Consider the following 21,972-nt stretch of genomic DNA (forward strand, 5'->3'; position numbering starts at 1 on the left):
AAAATCTAATAAGTCTACCTTAACCAAACTAGGGTGGAGTGTAGCTATTTTTTTATGATTTCGAATATCCTCCGTCCCTTTCCCGAACCGAAAACTTTTCCCTATCCCCGAACACCGAACACCTCAAATGAAAAAAAATAATAATAATTCAACAATTATGGGATGGGATTTTTACAAAATTTGGTACAAATACTTCTTAAATATGTAGCCATCATCTAATAAAATTTCATCCATGTACAAGAAAGGATAAGAGGGGCTACCATCTTACCTCTATATCTCAACAATGGTTTAAAAGCAATATGGGTATCATTTTCGTAGTTTTTTTGGGGTCATTAAATCGAATGGAATCGAATTTGAGTATTCAATCTCATCTCAGACTTCTTTTATCTTCTGCTACAAATATTCTCAATCACACAAAATCGTTTCGATTTATACCCAACATACTAATAAGAAAGCCAATTTTCAAGTGTGAAACGTCCAACATTCTTAACATTGTAAAACTCAATACACTGAATGAAAACACTCTTTCGTTTGGAATTGTTTTTCTACCCGGATGAAATCGGGTTAATCAGCTAGTGCTCTCATAAAAATGTCTTTTATATTGAATTCTTGTGACATTTTACGGGCATGTTCTCTTCTATCCCTTCTGTATATTTTATTTCTACCTTCTGCTGCTTCCTCTCCTAAGGATCCAAATGGACCTGGGGCATTTATAATTATTTTATCTACATGCGCAAGAACTTTATGGACAGTAGAAGGCATTTTGTACCAATTGTAACGATGTATGTAAAACATGTATGTGTCTTTGCAATATGGACCAATAGTTTTTGAATTTAAAGGCTGTGAACAGTTGATGGCTATTAAAATATTTCGAAACCTTTCTATAAATTCTGTTTCTATTTGCAAAATATCGCTCAATTTTTCTATGTTTGAATAAGCCCGACGACAAACGTTTCCCGTCGTACTATTTTCCCCCATTTGCCTTGGTTCATCTACTTTAACACCAAATTTTTGTACATCTTTTCCAATACAATTTTGTTCGATCATTGTCCATGTTTTTTTATAATTTTTAGTAACCCTCCATTTTTTAAATTCAATTCTGTACGAAATGTCTCATCCAACAGTGCAGTGGAGATATTCCATTAGATAAATTCTCAGGATTTGGAATAAATCCATTTTCTAAGTGCTCTACACTGTTCATTTCTGTTTGTTTTGCACCATGTGTGCATAGACAGATTTTCAGTTAAATATGCCAATTTTTTCTATCAATTAAACTCATATAAAATGAATAGTTTACCGCCACATAACTTGTTTCATTTAGCTGAATTGTATAAGGAACTATCCTGGTTATTTGGCTTTTGATTTCGTCTACTGTTTGTATAACTATTTCTTTTGACTCTCTCGCAAACTCGATCACAATTGGCCTGCAAAACTTAACACTTTGGGGGATCAAGTTTATCCAGATGATATCTGAACCGTCACTAATGAACGAAAGACGGATAGGCGTTAATGCCGATACTAGTAATTCACTGTCTGATGCAGTATTTTCTCCGGAACCATGAAACAGCTGATTTTAAATGCTGTGTCCACTAGATCCTTCAATGCCCCACGAGCACAATAATACGTTGCTTAGTTAATCACACAAAGGAGATGAAAGGTGCCGAAAGATTTCGGTTTTTTGCATTTCAATTATTCTACACGCAGTGTGATTCACCAACTCTTGAAGATTAACTTCAACTTTTACAGGTAAGGGTACAAACAGAACAAAATGTTTGTGAGCTGTAGAACAAGAAAAAGCGACTTAATACATTCAAAGTAAACCAAACCAAATTTCATTCTTTTCCATTGACTTGGCTTGTCTTTCCCCTTTTACGTGATGTTCAACCACTACCCTGGTTCAAATTTTTACGATACGATCATCGACCTATATTTCATGGAATGAGAATTTCACATATTTCTTACCACACATGATGCTGCATATGGCATGATGGAGACGCCTAGTAGCTGATAAAATATAAACTTCACATATAAAGTACAGACTAACGTAAAGATGCGCGCATATGCGCAAAAAAAACTATCATTTATTGTTACAAAACATTCCAGACTATAAGTGGGTATGAATCATATTACAATCTTTCACAATCCTTAGCGATGGCGTAAGGTTAAAAACAGAAAATTGAAAAAAATTCCAGGAGTTTTGCGAAACAATGCTTAATATTTTCTGACATTCAATTTCAATTTACTTAAACTGTCAACAATTTTAAAGCATGATAATATACCTTTCCAAAACTGTGCTTGAAATTTGATTCCGGCCATTATTATAGGAGTTACAGACCTTCAAAGTTGATGGATTTTTTTCAATTTTTCACGCAATATTTTCACAAATCTTGACTTTGACGGGCTGTTTCTCAGAACCTGGAAGAACAGAGGCTCTAGTTTTTGGGTCATTTCTTAGTTTCATCTTGTAGTTTAAGAAAACATATCTCATTTTTCTGAAATCCAAAAATGAATTTTTGATTTTTATCCCGGCTTCGCTCCATCGTGCACTGCGAGCACGGGAAACGAAAGCATGTCCGTGTGTTTGTGTATGTGTGTGTGCGCGCCTGTGTTTGCCAATTGGGGTTTGTTTTATAGTGGTCGATGAACGGTGACGGCTGAGAAAGTTTCGTTTTGTCGTAACGAAGTGAGTTTGCTGTTTGTGCTACGACGATGATGGCGCGTTGCAAAAAGCTCTCAAGTGCTGCAAGTGGGAAAACGAATTCGCAACTCTTTTTCTCTGCCAAACTCCGTTATCCTCCGTCGCGTGTCTAGCCGGGTATGGATTCGGAGGAAAAGGTCCTCTGTACAAGTTAGATTGCAGTAGGAAAGTGAAAAATTTCGTACCAGAACGAGCCACGGAACGAAACGGGTGCGGAATGGTTCCACTTCCGGGAAAAGTCAAGTAGCAGTACATGGAACTATTTAAGAGCAATAGTATGCTTGTAATTGAATTTATAGAATGGGTCATTATTTGAAGGCAGATGAGTTGAATCGGTCATTATATTTCCTTCTTGCTCCCAATTGTCTTTGCAAAAGTTTTCATCGCAGATGATCTTAAATGAATAAATAAACCTTTTTTTTAAACCTTGTTTACGACATGAAAACTTCTACCACAACTGTTGTTTCGCTTTTCATTTCCGGCTTGAAAAGTCATATAACCTTACATTTTATTATAGAACTCTACTCATCTGAACGATGCACAATCATTTTCCATCTTCAAAGTCAAACAGACCTGTGATGAGTTTTCCATGCCTGGAGCAACGTAAAATTTAATTAATAAGCCGCACCACGGACCCCCTGCTCGCTGCATGACGGTGAGTTCGAGATTCTGACAAATTTTTGTGCCTGTACGATCGGGCAAATAAAATATCGTATCAATAACTGTATTCCTCTGTCATCCACCACCGTTTTTGCCATGAAACATTTTCGGTGTATTACTCATCGAACGATCAATATTATTAATGGGAAAAGAAGTAAAACTTTGTTTTTCGTAATAATTCTCCCCAACCAAAAAGATGGATTATTTATAACTTCGAATGGGAAAATGCAGTGGGTGTGAATGTAGGCAGATGGAAAAGCAAAGACAAACTTTTATGAATGCTGGAGATAATTTCCAGTAATTGTTGTAATTTTCATATTGAATGTGTCGCTCGCTGTGGAATGGAAGAAGGAGACCGCTATTTAATAAAGAGCTTACAGTTTTTATCCAAATAGTTTCGACAGGATAGTTAAAGAAGATTTCGTTCTTATTAAAACATGAATGGACTGAGTAAAGAGAATCTACGTTAAAATGAACATTTTTATAATTTATTGATTCTCATTTAAAAAAAAACTACACAGTACTTTACATGAATGGATAATTTGCAAAAGTGTACAAGTACACTAGCTACTAAGATTATTTCCATTTGAATGAAAATAATTTGTAAGACCACATGACCGCATTGCGTGAAAAATAGAAAATCGCTGTGAAGCAAAGTTTAAAAAATATGCTTTTCCCGGTGCTAAAAACCTCATTCGCACCATTAACGTAACACGATTACTTATTGGGCCTCGAATGGGCGTTTTAAATACCAACTTACATCACATTTCCCGATTGCGCTCGAAGCCCTGCCACACGAGCTTTTCCCGGCACTTTTCATGGTATCGATGGCAGTAATGTAATTACAGCATTCCGTTCGCTTTTCGACCGAATCGAGCGGGACCGAAGATACGAACCGAACTTCAAAGGATTTCCGGTGGGTTGGTGGCGAACCGCTCGGGGCTTGGGTTGTTTGTGTCGGAGGGCGGAGGTGCTTTTATGTGTGTGTGTGTTTTTGCCTAAAGCTGGGGTGCTCAGATTTTCTCTCAGTTTATTTTTAATTACTCAAACAAATTGTATTCGTAGCTTTTTTCCCATCCTACGAACACCCATCTTGCAGGAGTGTTGATTTTTGAGCGCTCGATCGTGTGGGAAATGTACGAAATTTCTAAGTGGGTACAAGGAAAACTTTGTGAACCATAAACAGATGCAGCGATTCGTTCGTATTTGTACATTTTTAAGCCACTTCCATTCCTTTCTTTTCTCCAGTGTTTGGGCCATGTACGCGCTCGGGAGCGTCTACTTCTTTGGTCGCTAGCAATCGTGCATAGAAAAACAGCACACTTGATGTAGCTACTCTGATTCTCTCCGGCAGAAAACTGTAGTGCTCTGGTCCGGGAGTAATCCGCTCGGCGGAAGATATTCGAACAGCAAAAGCTTTCCCGGCCCAAAACAAGCCAGCTAATGAATATTTTATCAATTATTAAAAGTTAGCATGATTTTATTAGCCACAATGGTTTGAATATTTAATTTTCGCTCCGGCTTTCCGGCGGAAAAAGGGCGAGGCCGCCAGGATTTCCGAACCCGCTTCCGGGCGAGCGCTAGGACGTTACGGGTTTCCAAACCATGCATACTCGGACGGGGGCGGAAAACCCGATAGCCTTCCTTGCCGGTTTCACTCGGTCCGGAGTGCCAAGTTTTACATTCTAATCCAATTTTCGTTCCCCGGGGGGAGAGTGGCGGGAAACGGCGGAGAATGGCAAAACCGAAAGGCTTGTGTGTCCGAATTTTTAACCGGAGGTTCGTGGAAATTTCCTTCCCTTGGCTCCCCATCGGCCGCTTCGTAACCCTTTTCCGGTGAATTGGGGGAAATGCTCTCCGAAGTCGCTTGTTTCCGGCTGATCGGATTTCGGCAACTGTACGGCATGTGGTACAGAACTGGTGGACGACGGAGTTGGCCATACGCACCGCTGTTGCGGGGGCTTTAGTAACCTTTTCGGGATCGCTGTGCAAACAATGCCTCCCTCTAGGCTGTAAAGGTCATTTTAATCAGTTTAAATGTGACCTAGGCTGGTGAGAAAAAGAATTCGGGGCCGAAAAAGTGCGCCACTCTTGCCAGCAGCTCAGTTCTTGGAAGTCTGGTCGGCTTTCTTGTCCAAAAATTAGCCAGCTGATTGGGTGTTTCGAGGACGAAATGGAAATGGTGCAGGCAGACCGCCCGCACCAGATGTGGAATTTTGTAGATTGGATATTATGCAAATTGTCGACCCTTGCTTGGGTTCCGGCGCCACACGCCTTCACACGTCCCAGCCGGGGCGAAAGTGTCAAATGCGTGCGTGCCGCATGAAGTGGTTTGGGGTTAATGGCGCTTTGCGAGGCACTTAGCAGGGGTTTTATGTTGTCTTGGTTTCATGGTGACGTTGTTTTCTTTTCTGCTTTTTTTGCGGTAGCAAACGGTATGTCGTATTCACGAAACGGTGATTCGATGCGGTGTGAAATGAGCTTGTAAAGCGAGAGATTATTTGCCCCATTTGACATGAGTTTTGCATTGTTAAACATTACGGACACAATATGCTTGGAAGCATCAGTGGCGTGTAAAATAAAGCTTTTACAATAGTTGTAAATATTTATTCCACTACCCTAAACCTTCTTTTTAGTAAATAAGCTTTGAATTTAGAGTATGTGTGTTAAGGATGTTCAAAACGAACAGTAGTTTTTGTGTGCTTGTTGCCCCCTCGTTTCGAATTTCGAAAGTGTTTTTTTATTTGTAGAACTACACTCAATTGAATTGCATAATGGTGTTGGTTTCTAATTAAACATGGTTTTAGAATTCGACACGATATTTTTTCATAAACTTTTATTTGTTTTTCTTTTTCTTAGCTCATCATTATAAGTTATTTTATTCGATACAATTGAAACGTACTCAAAAATTCAGTTTCATTATTATGAAAATGACTGCTTTTTATACATTTTTTTGAGCTTCTTTATTGTTTTATGAAAAAAAAAACGATTATGAAATAGATCAGGATATTTGAATGTAAATTTTAAATACGGTCAATGAGAAACAATTGAGGAACTCGTAGTGACTCAAAGGTCCTAGATACAGCTAAATTATTTAAAATGAATCCTAAATTCCGTGTTGGAAATCACCAACGATAAACAGGAGTTCGTAATTTGCCAAGAATATTTCTGCATACATTGGATGAACAGATCTTCAAATCTAATTGTACTTTTTAAAAGTTTGTTTTCCCTATACACATATAGTAGTCCTTAGATATCATGATTATATAATTGGCCCTATTCAAATAAGACATCATGTTTCCTGTTCGACGTACACTGTTATCCTTTACACCCGAAATAAAGCCCCTTATTTTCGAAGCAACATCTAAACCCTTCTAGTTCAATTGTACCACATGCTCCGAGCACCAAACAGCCTCATGACATTTGATGTTGTCGTTGCGAACGAAATTGAACGGAATGGAACCGGTCCAATGCTCATCGGCCAGCACGCCGCTGCACAACCCGTTGGGAAGAAAATCGATGTAACCGAACCGAAGCAAAACCACCCCGGGAGGGAGGAAAAAGTTTACTAACTGTGGTAAATAATCGAATAACCAGCCCGGGCGCAATCCCGAAAACCCTATCGGAGGTGGCCCTCCCGGAGGCAATCTGCTCGAAGCAGCGCCAAATCCCAGTGCAGGTCGCACTTTCGCCTCGCACGTGCATATTGATTTTAAATATTTGATAGAATTTTAAGAGCACTATGTTGGCTCCTCGGCGCTTGTCACTCGGGAAGTCAGAAACATGAACAAAAAAGGCCCGAGATGGGGAGAAGTAAAACAAGACCATAGATCGGGAGCGGGCAGGGTAACGAATGGAGATGGTGTCTGGTAGTGCTGCAAGCGACTGAGCCCATGGTGACATCCGAAACCAGACGGAGGAAGCAAATTTTCGATGGCCATGTTTCACTTGTGCGCCGCTCGACTTCTGAAGCGACGGGAAAAAATATATCCTTTAGCGGGGATATTTTTTCTCATCACCATCACTATCACCAAGGGGATGACTCGAATGGAAAAAAAACGAAGGCAGCACTTGCTGGAAAGCTTGCGCGAAAAATCCCGATTCACCCGAGAAGCTGTCAGAGCCTGATGTGGCTCGAGCCGTTTCGGAAACAGGGAGCTCTGGAACGAAGGCCCGGCCCTCGCTGGGCCCGAACAGGGTGGAACGAGATTGGCTGGAATAAAAGTTAATACATTATGGAGGCGAAGCCATTTGGAACCCCCGTCCTGGCCCGGTTCGGCTTTTGCCGCGTGACGATCTAGCGCCATTCCGCGCTGCCTCTGCTCATCAGACGGAAACGAGCCCGAATCCGATTGTGGAATCGAAAATTCCTGTCCCGAGAGCGCGGTGGCACCAGCGGTTGGGCAGTTGGCATTGTTTCTACCCCAGGAACTCCTCGGTGTCGTGTCGCTTCCCTCCCCATCCGTGCACGAAGCATTTGCCGCATTTTGGATGGATGGTTGGGATTCCTAGCATTCCGCTTTGGGGCTCGTTTTCGGGGAGGCAGGCGAATACGAGCGTGGGATTGAGCTGCAAGTGTCTAGCGAGGGGAGGAGGCCAGGAGGGAGCAAAGGAAGGTTGGATGAAACATTCACTACTCACGCCCGACCGTAGCGAAGCGAAACATTTTCCATCTAATTGACTGACGGAGGCTGACAGTGTTTGTAAATTATTTATCAATCTTTTCCCACCCCAATGACGGTTGGTATGTTCGTTGGATGGCCAGAGCAGCGACAGGAGTGGAGGGGCGGATAGGTATAAGGATTTTTTCCTCGATAAGGTCCACATACTACTGACAAAATCACGTTAATCATGATGCTACAGGATTACTGAAGAGAACATCTTGCGTTGGAAGGGAAAGGATCCGTAATCCAGGCAGACCTCTGGTTTTCCATCTCGTTGGAAAAAATGTTTTAGGCTACATGCTCTGGCATACCCTTTAACGTCCCATATTTGCACTTTCTCTTTCCCACACAAGCACTCCTTTATGTGCGCCTTGGTGAGGCAAGTTCTCATTAGACGTAATTAGGAACGACAAGGGTTATTCATATTAAGAGAAAAAACGGAGAATACGGACAGTTGGTATTCTAATATGTTTGGTTGTTAAGCTTAAACGACGAATATTCGCTTGAATTTTTACTATTATTACATGACATATTTCCTGTAAGTACGTTAAGTGTGGTTAAAGTCCTTGGTCATGTAAAAATATATTTTGTTCAAATTAATGAAAGCATGAACTGTATTTTGACTGTTTACTTCTTTCATGCCAAATGAAAAGCAAGGTACAGTAATATTTATTGCAAACCGTATAAAAAGACTATGAATATTTTGGAACTATTCTAGTAACTTTGATGGTCTTTTTACTTGTTTTGGTTTAAGCTGAATTATTTTCTTTTGTAGACTACTTAAGTTTATGTTTTTTTTAGAACTATCAATATTATAATAATACATTCATGTACAACTGATAACAGAAAACGTAAAATCTTTAAGAATAGTTTATGGTTTCATACCGTTTCAAATCAATGTAGAAAATCGTACTATTTGCTTAACCATGTACAATATATTCCTTGCATATTTGCATCGAATTTTGCGGTTTTGAATACAGTGAACAATATGTGTGTGTATGTGTGAGTGTGCGGCTTGATGATGTTTGAAAGGCTTGGTACAACGCTTGCATAATTCACCGAAGCTGCAGCCGTAACATGATGTTCTCCTAGAGGCTAGGCTGGCTATCCTGATGTAATATGTTCAGGATAATTTAACAACCTCGTACCGAGGGCGTTCTTCCGATGTTCACGACAACGACGACGACGACGACAATCAACCTAACAAAGGTCGTATCAAGTGTCGCTCAACTTACCTGAACAGAAGAAATGGCCTTTCTTCGGCAAGGAAAAACCCCCGCCTCGCTGAGGCTGAGCCCATACGGAACAAAATCCTCGCCTTCTGCTAAACCGCTGCATCGCGCTCGTACCCATTATCTGATAACCCCGAATGTGGAGGCACCGGAATGGATGAAGCTTGAGCGTCTTTTGTGGCGCTACTTCACTGGAGATTCATTACGGAAGTCACTCGAAATGTGCCTCCGGGTAGCGCGCACTGGGAAGCGGGAAATCGCGGGAAGGATCGGTTGCTTTTTTCGTCGGAAGCGTATGTCAAGCACTCGCACGACGTACCGTGACGGGGACGTACGTTGGACAATTCCGAGCAATGCCATCGGCTACGTGCAGTACCCAATTGTGGGGTGTTTAATGAAGTTCGCTTCGTTTTTCTTTCACGTGCAGAACCACACCGTGAACGCAGGGGTAGGGGAAGCTAGAAGGTGGAGGGAGGAGGGAGATAACTGAGCGGTAAAAACGCTCGGATGGCATCATTTGTTCTCCTGCCTCAATCATGCTATGGAAATTCGGTCGGAAAAAATTGATCGTCGTATTACATTTAGAATGGAATGTTATTCAAATTTGGTGATTCCATTTTTCACTCCCCGATGACGATCCGTCTTGCTATCGGGACCCGGCTTGCCACGGAAGACATCTTCCTCGAGACGATGCGATAAGGGAAGGCATCGGTGCGGAATGGAAGGAAGGGTTTGCGCGAGTCAAAAAGAAGAAGAAAAAAGAACAAGTGAACCTTCTACGGCGTATGTGACGCTTCTTGTACCGCTTTCGATCTGTTTGCCTTGCGGAAAACTGTTCGAATGTGTGCGAACCGATGTGCGAAGGGTGCACGAGTTGTACCTGCACGTTCGTATCTAGTCGCTTACTCAATGTTATGCTTGCTTTCTCCGATTTGAGTACATTCACATGTATCGTTTTGTATTCTTATCACGGAGTTTATTTCGTTTTCGTCGGAGGATGTAACAATACCGTACGATGCCACGGTGCGTCGCATGATACATCACGATGAAGAGCGCTTGTTAAACTTTAAAATACAATGAAGGTATTGATTCTACCACAGTGATTAAAGCTTTACAATTCTTGCAAAATGAATGGGGTGAAATCTAGTTCACTGGCTTTTAAAACGTAAATACTACATTTAAATAATCATTGAGTTGTCTCATTTGGACGTAGTTATTTGTTACCTTTAAACATATTATTCCATACAGAGGAAGATAACTTATATGAAGATAAGTCATGAACGAATAGATTATAACTAAGAAAATCGTACCTACACTAATCACTAGACATAAAATAAACAGAATAAAAGAAAACTATATTAAAATGCTATGCAAATGTCAACATTGACTGTTATTCTTTATTTTCAACCCGAAAAAAGCTTATCTTGAATACTTCTGAAATGATCAAAAGTTTACAATTCCTCAGCACTTGCTCGCCAAGAAATAATGACAGCGTTTCCTGTGTAGTAAATAAACTTTCAAGTCATTCTTCTAGACTTTAATCAAGAACCAAGTTTTGGTGAGTCATGAAATGGAAATTCTACTGCACTCGGGCGAAAAGCACTCTTTTCACACTGTCCACTGCTGCAGGACCAAAACCATTCGAATAACATCAACAGAGAGTACCGACAAAAAAAAACATCTTATCGCCATCTATCTCACTTGCGCGTGCGATTGGTTAGAAAATATGGAAAACCGAATAATCATCCAACTTGTCAACAGCAATTTACCCTTCCCGGGGCAGCTCGGTAGATAAGCCCAGCCGGTGATAAGATAAAGCATCCTTCGTGCTCGGTTGTTTTCCTCTACGTTTGTACCTCAGTGAATCGTATCGCGCCGGATGGAGTTGAGAGTGGAGGCAAGCGGGTTGGCGTTACGGCGAGGATAAACTTTATCCTTGCCGGCTGCAGAAAGCCAACCACGCCGCCCCGAAGTGCCCATCGCCGCTCATCGAATAAGGTATGGCGAGATAAATCGGCGACGATCCAGAGCCATTAGGCAAAAGATTAAACTTCGAACGCTCCGCGACGATTTTTCCCGAACCGGCTCCGAGGGTAAGCGGGCCGGATTTGGGGCCGTACGGGACGCGCCATTTGGCTAACGACAGACGTGCTTACGGTTCGCGGAAACTAAAGAGCGAAGAGGAGCGAAAAACCCAAACCACGGAGGAACGGAATGGTTATGTGCCATCCGGCAAATGGTTATGCGTTTGCCGAGAGTGCCCGCGAAAGTATCCAACCCAATTTAAAAAGTTGCCTTTTTAGTTGGTGCCGCCATGGATTTTCGCACTTGTGAACGGATTTGAATAATCACTTTCCATCTAGGCGAACCAAGAACCGAGAAGGAAAAATAAGGAAAAACACAAAACCCAAAAGGCGGTTGTGTATTTCGTCAGGTTTTGAGCTAGTGTTTGTGCCGCACACAGGCGCCTGAAGTTGGGTCCTCTTCCGTGACCGATTGCGACGCCAAGTGGAAAGTGAAAAGTCACGGCCGCGCGGGATGTCGCGAGCGGCGACGGCGATGGTGCCACAATGATGACGGAAGGATAAAAGTTTCCGTTGATCGACTCGAATCACACCATCGAAAAACTTTGCCCGAGGCATCCGAGGCTTTGTTTATTGAAGTTTCGGAACGGACCGTCCGGGTGGGAGCGAGGGTCGCGGCCAGTGTAAGCATGCCGGGAGGGTGATCGCGGGGGAAAAATCCATCAGTTTTTATGTTGAGAACCGTTCCACGTGACCATTTTCTTTTGTTTTCCCACTTCTTCTGGCTAGGGTAAGTGAACTTATGCTAACTCAACCGCTGCAAAACCATTGTTAACCTTCGATTTACGATATTCTATTCCGCGGAACATACTTCTCTTCATTTTCATGGTTCAATCGCCATATTGCGTTGGAGAAGACTATCGGATTTTATAGTTTTGAACAAATAATAATAAATTTTGCACATGTTTAAAATCTATAAAACTTCTATAAAGCAGATTCGAAAACGTAAAGAATGGAGGCGCCCAGTAGTTTGATCGAATGGAGGCGCCTGGTCGTTCTTTTCAAAATATAACCAAAAGGAGGTATAAAATAAAATTAGTGAGTGCAAACTGAATCGATTAAGAATATTTTTATAATTAAATATACGTGCTTTAAATCAACGAAATCAAAGGTGTCTGCAACTAGACTCGTTTATGCACAGATATCCATTAAGATTGACGCATAAACGACTATATTTGATACATTGAACTAATTTCAAACGCTCCTTAACAATTTCACCATTACCGCATAACCAGCACACTATAAATCCTATATGAGAACATTGGTTTACGCAACCTTCCAAGTTGAAGGTACAAAACTGAACAATTATTTCATTATTGATTATTACAGTATTAAAGTTATTACTCGCTTGGGATACTAAATTTATGTGGCTTAAAGCAATGACCTTTTCCAAGCACCATCAACCCCGAGGCGTGTGTTGTTCATTTCGACGGAAATCTATTTGTGCTAATTAATTTTATAGATCATACCGAACGACGAACAGCCCCCGGGGTGTCAGAGAGCGAAATCAAAGGAAATTTAACTCGCTTGATGTAATGATGCTGTTGTGTCGTGCTGCTAGATGTATGCAGATGATTTTAATTTATTTATTTCACTTTTTTGTTGCTGCCCTTCTCAAGAACTTCACGACGCGGTACACGTGTCTTCGGTTGGCGTCGGTGTCTGCGCCGAAGTCATTGCTCGCCGGTTTTCACGAAGCGCAGTAAACACTTCATAAAAATTATATAACCCACACTCGCGTCCGCTTGGGTCGGAAGCCACCCCGCCCGGTCGCGCCGTCGATCTCGGGCTTGGTTCGGTCGGTTTTATTAGAGGTTAAGGTGCCCTTATGGGAGTTTCCGCAGCGTCCTCCGGTCGGGGCGCACCCGTGCCAGCGAGCGCGAAGGACAGTGGCGAAGACACTGGCGACAGCTGTGCGCTCTTAACCCGCTCGCTCGCTTAATGACACTTTCCGGGCATGAACATGAACATGAAACAAGGACGATATTTGCGCGCATCGTGCACGATGTTACGAGCGAGTCGGAGACAATCTTCTGGAAGCTGGTTTGTGATTGGGAGCTCGGGAGGAGGGAACGATGAGACGAAGCGGTTCATCTTATCATCTTATAACGTTGCGCGGGAAAATCGCTGCTCGGTTTAGGATAGAGTGAATCAAGTTGTTGAGAGTTTAGTTGCCATGCGACGATGCAGACTCCCATTCGAGAAGGCAGCACGAAGGGAGGGCTCGGTTGGAGGAGGGGTAAGTAAGCGAGAGCTACTTACATAAATTTATAATAAAACATTTAAGACGCCAGCGTGTCTGCGTCATTGCCGGCACGCCGGAGTGGCGAAGGCGTTTCAATTTCATGAAGGCTGGCATGCTGCGGTTGCGGCACAACTGGAAAGGGCGCGCACCATCGGGTTGGCGTCGTGGCGGTTGGTGAAGTGTCGGGCCGTGGGAAGAGAAATTTGCACCAGAAAAAGACGCGAAAGCGGCGTCGAAAATTCGGATGTCCTTCGCGAAGGCACGCGAAGGTTGGCTGTGGATGGGGGCAATGTTTGGCTTAACACTTCGGGCACGAAGGTGCGGGACGGAGGGCGCGAGGTGTCAACCTCCAAAGTAAAGATTTTGATTGGTGTGGCATGAAACGATGGTTAAATCGATCGAATATCAAATTTTAGTGCGCCACGTTAGTGCGCGACACGCCGGTGGAAAATCCGCTCGTCCTGGCAATATAATGGCATGTTGGTTTGAGGTTGGTTTCCACCTTCGCCTCGCAAGGGGTTCCACTTTTCCCGCACTGGTGATGGTTATTTGATAACGCGCTAGTATCATACCTGCCAATGAAAGCAATGGTACGATGTGGCTGAACGTGCGTGTTCGGTTAAATGGCTGCCGATGGAAAGCGATTCTCCAGGTACGACATTGAATCGACACGACTTTGGTAACAGTTTTGACATTGATGGTTTGGTAAAGCGTCACGAAAATGGTTAGAGACACTTGTGTTGATTGTTTATTATTTATCGTTGGTATGGAACGAAATTCTTGATTACACTTTTTAATTTTGATGAAAATGTCAAAAATTTACTGCGGAGGGTTTTAAAAAATCTGCAACTATTCACTTCAGTTTATTACGATGAAAATGTAACGGTTTTTGTGAATCATATGTAACGTTGTAGATGGTGCAAACATGGTAAAACTAAATAATAAACGTCTGGACTTTTTATTTCCAACAATTGTGTGAACTGAATAATTACATACCATATACATTATGCGGCAAATATATTTGCGTTGAATGACAGCATAAAATTTTATCTTAAGCATTCAATAATAAACTGTATTTTTGTTTATTTTGTATCATTTGTATCATTGAAGATTTAAGAAAATATAATTTTTTAATTGAATCAGAATCGTCTGATTATTTAAGATATATCATTTGACTTAAAAAAACCGACTTTTGAATATTTGTTGGGGGATACATAATGATCTTTTGAAAAGTTTTCGAAGGCTATTTAATGCCTTTAAAGGGCATTTATTTGGGTAAGACTATAAAATTGCGCAGTAAGGGAATCGATTCGGTGGCTTAAAATTGATTTTGGAAGTAAACTTGAGGAAATCCTTTCGATTTTGTGAAAAATAAATAACGAATTAAACGAAGCATATGATCGGCTTCATTTGCCTAATCATGCGGAAGCGGCATGCCGACTCCGGAGAGAATAAATTATCTCCTTCGGTTGGAAAGCTTTCTCCTGTTTGCGACCACACTCCCCAACACACAGTCACACACGTTGAACAAATGGACGGCCGAAAACCCACTTGGTGTCTTTTTCATTATGAAGCTAAACTGTACAACAACATGTTAATCGCATTATCCCAGCTTAACAATCCGACGATACTCTGGCGCTCATCCCGGCAACCTTCTAGGCCATCCGTGCTATCTTCCATCTGGAGTTGGCCCGTAAAATATAGCTCTTTACTGCTAGGGGGGGCCGAGCAAGGACAATGCTAGGACGGAGAGAATGTTCTGCTCGAGAAGCCGCAAGCCGAACAGCAGCAGAAGCTTTCCGGACCAGCTCGATTATCAATTTCGAAGCAACCTGTTCCGGAGCCTTGTGCCTTCGCTTACACTTCACTGGGAGGGAGTGTAATTTTACCGGGGGGCATTGATGCCCACCCACTGTGAAGGTGCAGATTTTCTGGCTTACGGAATCAGGAGAAAAGAAACATCGCCGTCCTGTCCCCGGGGTCGATTGGTTTTGGTCCGGAAGGTTGCTTCCTTCCACTGCTCGCAGAAGCACATGCTTTCAATTTAATGCTTCTGATACTGTTTGCCTTATCTGCTCGGTGTATCTTTAGTCGGGATGGACTGGAAGGAAGCGCTCTATCGGAAAGTGTACCGATGGCCAAAGAAACTGCACACCGAGTAGAGGTTGGCTAGAACATGAAGCAACAAGGATATGTCGTCAACCCCCGGAGGGACGATTTTAAATGACGGTCATCTTGGTACCCTAGCTGAAGCTCGTTATCGGATAGGGCTATGTTAATATCGATGGCATTAAATTTAGTTATTTTACACCGGCTCATAACCTCTTAAATTTTATCTTCTCTCTGTGTTAACGTTTCAGGGACAAACTATTGCCAAGTGCTCTATTTTAGTATGAAATCTTCAACGGTAGAGAAATTGAAGACATGGTTATTCTCATTGACTTCTTGTTTCGTAAATAGAAAATTTGGTTTTATACTACTAGACTAAGGTTTGTTAAAGCTTGTTAAACAAAATGAATCCTTGTTCACTGATATCTGGAGGAAATCATCACGTCTTGCTGATTTGAAAAGGCTCTTATACCAACTGTCACTGGTACACTTTCAGCCAGCAGACGGTCGAGCAACCGACCGACCTGGCCGGTCTTGGTTAAGTGTGGTGGGGTTTTATGCAGATGCTTTCAAATACTAACCCAGCCTACGGCCAACAAGCGGTCACGGCCACAGCCTACCCGGGCTCTGGCCAGGGGCTTCTGCTTACGCAAAGTTGCAGATCTAGCTTTCTTTGCTTTCCCGAGGGAACGAAAACCGTTCGAAAGAATGAAACTAAAAGTCGCTTGGGCGAATCCCTCGGCATGGAATCTCGCCCCTAGGGCTGTCTGCTCGGCAAACGGTCGGTCCTGCCGGGGGCGTTAGTTGTTTGTTGGTGGGAGGGTGCGATCGAACACCGAAAGCAGAAACAACTCAATCCACCCGGGGGTCGTTCGGTTAATGAAACGAGCGAGTTTCATGGCGAAAGTTTCGGCCAAATCTGAGCCACGAGTTGCTGCCGATTTTTCCCTGCCACAGCTGGTGGTAGCATTTTCATATATTTTTTGTGTATTATTGTTTGTTGCTAAAAATAAAGGCTTATGCAATACACATTAGGACGTAATCATCATTAAAAATTTCCAACTAAGGGCGAGATGGAAGTTTGGTTGTAGCGAAAACTAGTTAATAATATTTTCTGATAGTTTTTGAGTTATTTTAGGATTTACTTACTTTGAATCAAGTCTACTTTGCTTATGCAATCGTTTTCTCCTACGAAGAATCACCTGATCGTTCATGAACCCTTTCCCACGTTTTTCGGATCGAGATAAAATCTCCATCAATCACCAATCAATTAATGCAACAAATATCCGCAATTGTAATAACGGCATCCGTTTACATATTTCGGTGCCGAGTAATCGACCTACTTTTGTGGCAGTACCTGTTCCAACCCAGTTTATTTGATTGCATTTTGGTTTGGTCTGCCTGGCCACGTTCTTTTTCCTTGCATTTAATTATTGCTTTTTCTGACCATTGGGCCTTTTGCTTTTCCCTTCAACAAATTTCCTCAACCACGTTTTGATTGCCAACAGATTGGTGGAAAAAATGAAACACGGCAGAAAGAAAGCGGTGTTGCGTTTATGCAACGTTTACTCCCCATGTTTGTCTTGCCTTGCTTCTGTAAACGATCCATTTGCGTCCGACGGCTTCGGCCGTGAGCGAGCATACCTGCGCCGGGAGCGATCTGATAGAATGGTAAATATTTGCATAAGTTTGATTAATTCGTTCATCGGTTGTACGTCGGAGAGTGGAGGCAGGGGCAGTGCTCTGCAGAAGAAAGGGAGCTTGATTTTTATCTGACACCCCGATCACGAACACCATCTGCACGGCGGGTGAGTCAACCAACATCAGATATCGGTTTGGCTTTAACAAGAAACAAAAGATAAAGCGCGCCTCATTTCAAAGCCTCATCAACAAGCAGATAGGCGCGTTCGTTCGAAGAGAACAACGGGAGTGAGAAAAAAAACTGGGAAAACGAAATCAACAATCAGCAGAAGCGTTACAGCATTGTCGCTCCATCGGATTTCCCGGCTTTGGAGATGGAAATCGGGTATTGTTTAATTTTCGGGCGAGGCCTGGTTTGATTTTCCCACAGGAGGGTCTTTTTACTTTTCCGAGCTATTGATTTTCTCCTGAGCTTGAGCCTTGGGCGAAGGGAAAACAAAAACACACCATTTTCTCGCCACAAGATTCCCGCTACTGCTCTTGGTGTGCATGTTTATACCCGGGGGCTCAAAAATATTCGGTTGCATTTTGCTTTGGATTTTCGCAAACATCACGAACTGCTTCCGTAAGCGAACGAACCGTTTAGAATCCGTCGAAACCGGAGGAGCATTCCCTTGGTAAACACAAATTCCCATCTCCCCACAAAATACCAAACTGCTGGATTTCGATTTTCTCATCCGTTCCGAAAAATCTCGGCTAATGTTGTTTCTGCATTAACAATGGAAGCGATATTGTTCTCCATTACGAACAGCGGTCCCGCTTCATTTTCCCCGCTTGATTGTGGAGCGCCCGATAAGAACTCCGCCTGCTAGCGGAAGTGACTACTTGGAACGCTAAACATTGGGTGGAAAAACAAAAGCACACCCACGCCCACCGGATGCCCTCAACTAACGCCCGAATGGCCATCTTAAACGGCTGACGTCTTGTAGGTAAATTAGTTCACAACAATGTCGATGGTTGTGACGTTCGGCGTACGCATTCTTCTTCAAATCCTTTTTTTCCTTCCGCAGCTCATTATCCTGAACCCTCACGCTGAGTACAATAGGTTTAAAAGAGGGACACTGAGTGGGTAGATTGAAGTTGAGTGCAAACGGTACGGAAGGGTTTTCGTTTTCTTTTGCTGGTGGAAGCAAATTGAACGAAAAGAATGCTCTCAAAGGCTCTGATTGTACATTGAATAGGTTGCTGGAGTGGTTGATTTTATAATGTGCCACCCTTAGGACAGACCATGTGCCGGGTGAAGTTTGGAAAAAGGGTTAAATGAAACGTGTTAAATGAAATGAAATGAAAACGATACCATTATACTAGGCAATTATCATCATTGATAACAGAATGCTCACCTTTCTTAAATGAAAATTACCGTGTTGGGAGCTAATAATAACATGGTATCTATTGAGAACATTTTAATGATAGCTTATTTTTCCATTTGTATAATTATCATTATTTTTTAAGTAAGTTTGTATAATTATCATTATTTTTTTAAAACAGATTAGATCTTGATAAATGTGAGAAAAAAACCAGCTATACCGCGTTTTAGAAGTAAGGAATAGATTCTTATCATAAGACTCATCTTAAGCGGGTTGGTGTACCTGTAACGCGTATTCTTGAAAACAGTATTGAAAAAATTAAAAAAAATACTTACTAGCAACAATATTATTTCCTTGTAATCCATTTTTATCAACTCAGATCGTCTACCATTTTTTATATCTTATCTGAAAGTAAAGAGTGAAGGAGAAAAGGGTTGTATGATTATTAAAGCTCAAACTCAGCAAGCATAAATAGAAAATTTATCATATTTTCTCTGTTCAAAATTAGCAGAACAGTATCTTTATTCCGGTAAGTAGTAAGAAAATCGTTTTCAATCCCAAAATTACTGATTTTTTATCATTGAATACGTACTTTGAACGCATTCATCTGAAATTAAATGTTTTATTTCCATTTAATCTTATATCTGGGTTAACAATATAGCTTAATTTTGATTTCACAAAATGTTCAGTTAATGCTCCGTTGAATATTAATTTCTCTTCAACACGTTATATCGAATTGGCTCTTTTCAGGTCACTGTCTTTTCCAGTCGAGAGCTAATTTTATAACATTTTACAAGAACTTTCCTGTGGGTGGAAAACGATAAAACCATTTCACCTTATTTACATTTTCCCATTAACACAACGTTGCGAAGCGTTTAATAGTCTGGGAAAAAAGTGTACACTGATGGAAAGTTCGACCAACTGACCCGGTGTGGTTCTAGAGGTCGATTTGTGTTCGGTCAGTGAAACATCCCGCACAGACCTCAGAACTGCAAGTGAAGTGTATGCAAGTTGATTAAAACGAAGCCAATACAAGAGGAAAAAAATCGCACTAAAATGGTCAGCGCTTTCGAAGAAGGGAAACCTGACCTCTATTTGTGAAAACTTTCGCCTGAAGTTAATATCATAACGATAGTCTAAGATGCTCAAACTTGCCGGGAGCTTGTTCGAAGCAATCTCCAAAGCAATCTCATGTTCAGCGCGTGACGGGAAGGGTTTCAGCTTCCGGGTGGTGGGTTAAGTTATGCTCGAGGGGGCATCAAAAACTTGTAGCAAACATAAAGAGTACGTCACTGCTTTCCTTGCCGGCATCGCATTCCACCGTTCGCCACAACTCAACGAGCATCAAACGGCATCAAGTGCCTGCGGAATGTGAACTGCAATGTTTTTCATTCCTGTTCGGGATTTGTGTCGGACCAAAGTTTTCCGAAGGATCGTCGTCCCTGCTGCGAGCGACTGTAGTGGGAGCACACGAAGGCAAACATGTTCGGGAAGTTTGTTTCCAAGAAGTTGCAACGCGACCACACTTTGACGAAGCTTCTTTTGCATCGTGTTGAGAGGGTCGTCGAAGAGTTGAAAGTTGGCCATCCTCTAAGCAGTGAACCGAGGAGATTCGCAGAGCCGCATTAGGAAAAGTTTAAAATGTGTCCTAGGGACATTTGAATAGATTTCATGTTGTGATGTTATATGAACAATTTTCTATGCGAAATTAATAATATCGAAATTAGGTGTTTTTGAATAAATTTGATTATATTTTAAAAAGATATGCATAGTTTGTGAATTAAAACTGATTTAAACGATTACGCAAGTTCACAAATTAAAATATTTGTAAGACAAAATATTCTAGATTGCAAAGAAAAAACAATTGAAAAGATATTCAAGAAAGAAAACAAAAAATAATCTGTTATAACAAAACTCATTTTAGAGCAAAAATTATTAAAAATAAATATAAAGCTAAGAGTGTCTAACATAATTTATAAACATTGCATTGAACTTAGTATCATTAGGTGTTTGAAAAATTTAAAGCAAGTTTCTATATAATACAAACTTGTTTGCACTCTATTCCATTTATTTGTGTTTGAATAACTTTAAACAAAATCAATGTTTCATTCGAATCCCGTACGCGGATTTAACGGCTGATGAGCGTTGGGGTGGGGTTTGTTCAAGCCTTTTAAATATTCATACACCTCGTGTACATTCAATCACAAAAACCGTCCCGTTTTAATCCATCCGTGCTCAAAACTAACTCCAATCTGACCGGTATCAGCGAATCAGTGCTGTTTGTTTCAATCCCGGCGCACGTCTCTGTGGAGTTGGTGGAAACAGACACGTGGACGAGTTTATTTTGCTCTACAATATTTCTTTTTTTTTGCCGCAATTTTTTCAAACTGCTTTTTTTCATTCTCTACCCCGTTGAGTGTGTTCAATTTAAAGTCATTCTCAACGATGCTTGTCAGTCAGTCCATTATCTGTTTTATTTTTATTTTTGTTTTTTCCGGTCTGCTCGGATTGCCGGATTCGCTTGGAAAGTGTGGGCGATACGCTATCTCCCCTTCGCACTATTCGTTATTTTCACATTGTTTGTTTATCACTCCCTGTCACCCTCGCCTCTCTTGTGCCTAAAAATACTGACTAACCTCAACAATCCAATTTGTTTGCGATGAAAATTTTATCACGTTTTCAACTTGCCCACTTGTTAGTTTTTATCTTATTTCCTACTCTTCATGTTTTGTGCTCAATACAGGATTTCTTCTATTTTTTCATGTTTTAGTACTCATGTTTGAGGCCACATTTTGTTCTACCGCCGGAAAACACGGAATGAACAAAAGAAATGTTTGTTTTACATAATTCAACATGCACTATAAATGTTTTATTATTTATTTCCATTAATTTAAAAACTCAACATTATGAGCGTCCATATATTGGCTCTAAACTGCTGATGAGATTTAGTTATATTGTTTATGTACTTCAATAAAGAGAAGTTGAAGTAAAATAGACGTACTACATCCGAATCTTTACTCCTTTTGAATTATTCTGATTTACGAGGGGGATTTTTGAACCATGCGAATCAAATGGATTTTCACCAAATATTGGGAAACAACAGTTGCAAATCGATCAAAGCGTCAACCCAAAAAACTAGTTTCACTTCTCATCAACCCTATCAAACATGGTTCGCCACAAAACGACGATGATGGCATTCAGCCAGAGACGAGTACCGCTGATCGATGTCCTTCTAAATGGTTGACAAAGCTGGGGCGAGCAAAAAAGTTTTA

General features: G+C 41.5%; 1 protein-coding gene across 1 annotated transcript in view; it reads right to left on the reverse strand.

Moving 5' to 3' along the window:
• LOC131263380 (protein madd-4) overlaps positions 1-21,972 on the reverse strand; it is a 150,291-nt gene that overhangs the window by 44,673 nt on the left and 83,646 nt on the right. Inside the window, exon 3 of the mRNA XM_058265570.1 lies at positions 19,036-19,105. Coding sequence (XP_058121553.1) covers positions 19,036-19,065 — 30 coding nt within the window. The 5' untranslated portion in view covers positions 19,066-19,105. The remainder of the gene's footprint in view (positions 1-19,035; positions 19,106-21,972) is intronic.

Source organism: Anopheles coustani, chromosome 2, assembly GCF_943734705.1.
Source record: "Anopheles coustani chromosome 2, idAnoCousDA_361_x.2, whole genome shotgun sequence".
Classification (NCBI taxonomy): Eukaryota; Metazoa; Arthropoda; class Insecta; order Diptera; family Culicidae; genus Anopheles; species Anopheles coustani.